At 50.5% G+C, this 2963-nt stretch overlaps 1 protein-coding gene across 1 annotated transcript; it reads left to right on the top strand.

Moving 5' to 3' along the window:
- LOC115739424 (mitochondrial uncoupling protein 5) lies at nucleotides 1–1374 on the top strand. The gene has a single exon (XM_030672511.2). The coding sequence runs from the start codon at nucleotides 311–313 to the stop codon at nucleotides 1268–1270; it is 960 nt and encodes a 319-aa protein (XP_030528371.1). The 5' UTR covers nucleotides 1–310; the 3' UTR covers nucleotides 1271–1374.
- Nucleotides 1375–2963: the final 1589 nt, after the last annotated feature.

Below are 2963 nucleotides of genomic sequence, written 5' to 3'. Positions count from 1 at the left end.
ACCAATCTTTCCACCGACACGGCACAAAAAGCAATCATTCTCTTTCCTCCTCCTCCGCCCTTTTCTCGTCGATCCTCCGCCGGCATATGTCTCAGAGGCCCGCCGTCCCCCACTCCTCCTCCGTCGCCTTCGGCCTCCACTCTCACCTCCTCGTCTCCAGTGACATGAACCCCAACTGCAACTGGTAGGGAAAGAAAGAGACAGCCGGAGAAGATTTTCTTTCCGATCGCGCATTGATTCCGACGAGACGCGGCAGCGAGATATAGCTCGAGATCCGGGCGATCGTCTGCTTTGGCCCGGAAGTTTGTAGATGGGTGTCAAGGGATTCGTCGAGGGAGGCATAGCCTCGATCGTCGCCGGTTGCTCCACCCACCCTCTCGACCTTATCAAGGTCCGCATGCAGCTTCAGGGTGAGGGGCACGCTCCTCCCAACCTCTCCGTGCGCCCCGCCCTCGCGTTCCAGGTGCCGGCGGCGGCGGGTCAGGCTGCCGGCGCGGTTCCAGTGCCTCCGCCGCGAGTCGGCCCGGTCGCCGTGGGCGTGCAGATCCTCCGGCGGGAGGGCGTGGCCGCGCTGTTCTCCGGCGTGTCCGCCACCGTCCTCCGCCAGACCCTCTACTCCACCACCCGGATGGGACTCTACGACATCCTCAAGCAGAAGTGGACCGACCCGGCCACCGGGAAGATCCCGCTGACCCAGAAGATCGTGGCTGGGCTTATTGCTGGCGGCATCGGTGCCGCAGTCGGGAACCCGGCGGACGTGGCCATGGTGCGGATGCAGGCGGACGGGCGGCTCCCGCTGGAGCAGCGACGGAACTACCGTAGCGTGGTGGACGCGATCCAACAGATGGCGCGGCAGGAAGGGGTGGCGAGCCTGTGGCGGGGGTCGTCGATGACCGTGAACCGGGCGATGCTGGTGACGGCGTCGCAGCTGGCGTCATATGACCAGATCAAGGAGACGATCCTGGCGAAGGGCGTGATGAAGGACGGGCTGGGGACGCACGTGACAGCGAGCTTCGCGGCGGGGTTCGTGGCGGCGGTGGCGTCGAACCCGGTGGACGTGATCAAGACGAGGGTGATGAACATGAAGGTGGAGGAGGGGCGGGAGCCGCCGTACAAGGGGGCGTTGGACTGCGCGCTGAAGACGGTGAGGGCGGAGGGGCCGATGGCGCTGTACAAGGGGTTCATACCGACGATATCCCGGCAGGGGCCGTTCACGGTGGTGCTCTTCGTCACGCTCGAGCAGGTCCGGAAGCTGCTCAAGGACTTCTAACGACATTGACGATGATGATGATGGCGATAATTCTAGGATTTCCTCAATTTAGGAAATAAATTAAAGAATGAAATAAGATAATATAAGATGAAATTCAATAGAATTTTTAAATTTAGATTACGTGACTTGCGACTACGGTTTATTACCGCGTGCTGTCGTGTACGAATTGGTGTAGCTCCTGGAATCTGGGAAGGAAGAGGGTGCAATCAAAGTGCCACCCGCAACCAGATTATGTTTTTTTGTTTTTTTTTTCCTTTGTGTTATTTCCAATTACTAATGTCAAAAAAAAAAAATTTATCTCTTACAAAAGAGCCTAATACAATAGAAAAATATAATCATCCCATTTTCACGGATTAGATGATTTTTTTTTCCTTTCGTAAAAGTTTTAATGCCGCACCGAAGCGAATAAATGGCCGGAAATTGTTGAAAGAACGAGGGCTTCTTTTTCTTGCTCTGCCCGTTTTGGTCAATGGATCGAATTCTTCATGGGGGATATACCTTTTTATATCGTGGTGGGAATGGTGATGCTGCTATCCCTGATGTTTTCCCTTTCTTCAGCAGAAATCATTCGAAAAGATGGTGATTGCAAATCAGCTATCCTATGTGGAGTCCACCGGTCTAAAGCGATATAGTATATAGCCATTTTTACGAGGGTGGGTCCTCGCACGAAGTGCCCAAACCTATCTAGGTTCGCTCATAAAAGGATTTTCCGACGAGTTCTCGAAATAGTATGTTATCGGAATTTGGATGCACACGAGCCCAGTTCATATGTACCGTTGGATCGAACGGGCTCTGGAGGCTCGCCATCCTTCGGAGCATCCGATGCTTTTTTTTTTTTTTTTTTTGTGGGGAGTCAGCATTCTCGGAATGACATCCGATGCTTGTTATTATTGATGAATCATATCTTTTTAGAGAGATCGGGTCTAAGATGGTTCCTTGAATTATGTCCACCATGCATGTAGGCCCAGCATTAATTTCCTCCGCTCAACTTGGTCAATCCATCACGTCCCAACTTGCGTCACCGCTTCTCATTTTTCTTTTCATTTTCATTCCACTCTCAGTAATCAAATCTTAGCTATGATTGGGAAGCCTAGGGGGCACGCATGGCAATGCACACTCCTAGTCTAAAAATTAACTTCATGTTAAAAACTAATTTTATACTTGTGCTTATGAGCAGAAGTTGATTTTTCTACTTTTGAAAAGAAGTAAATTTTTTTTGCTTCTTCAAGTGGCTCCAAAATTACTTTTGGAGCAAAAAAAAAAAAAAAAACTTCAAATTTTTTAAAAAAATAGAATTATGTAACCAAACAGATTTCTACTCTAGAATCATTTCTGGAACATAAATTCTACTCCATAAGTGATCATGTGAGCCCCTAGGCATTATAAAGGAACGTTCAGTCCAGTGCCCTCTCCTTTGTAAGACTACAAAAGAAGAGTTTGCAGGCATGTTCCCTTCGCAATAACCGAGTCGCAACCACAGTAGCCAACTAGATCTACAACCGAGGTCGAGCCTAAAACCCAAGTGTGAAGCCATCCCTCCCACCCCTCCCAGGACTAGCCCAACAACGCCTCAGATCAATAAAGTCGCGAGTGACCAATTGTATCAACCCCGTGACTCGATTTCTAGAGCCATATCAAGTTGGACGGTATTCCGATTTTCGCCCACGACTCTGACCTCAGAAGTTGTAACAAG

The sequence above is a fragment of the Rhodamnia argentea genome, chromosome 11 (assembly GCF_020921035.1).
Source record: "Rhodamnia argentea isolate NSW1041297 chromosome 11, ASM2092103v1, whole genome shotgun sequence".
Classification (NCBI taxonomy): domain Eukaryota; kingdom Viridiplantae; phylum Streptophyta; class Magnoliopsida; order Myrtales; family Myrtaceae; genus Rhodamnia; species Rhodamnia argentea.
This window is presented reverse-complemented; position numbering and strand designations above follow the sequence as displayed.

Coding starts and splice junctions, on each gene's coding strand:
- LOC115739424 (XM_030672511.2), top strand. CDS start 311: ATGGGTGTCAAGGGATTCGTCGAGGGAGGCATAGCCTCGATCGTCGCC.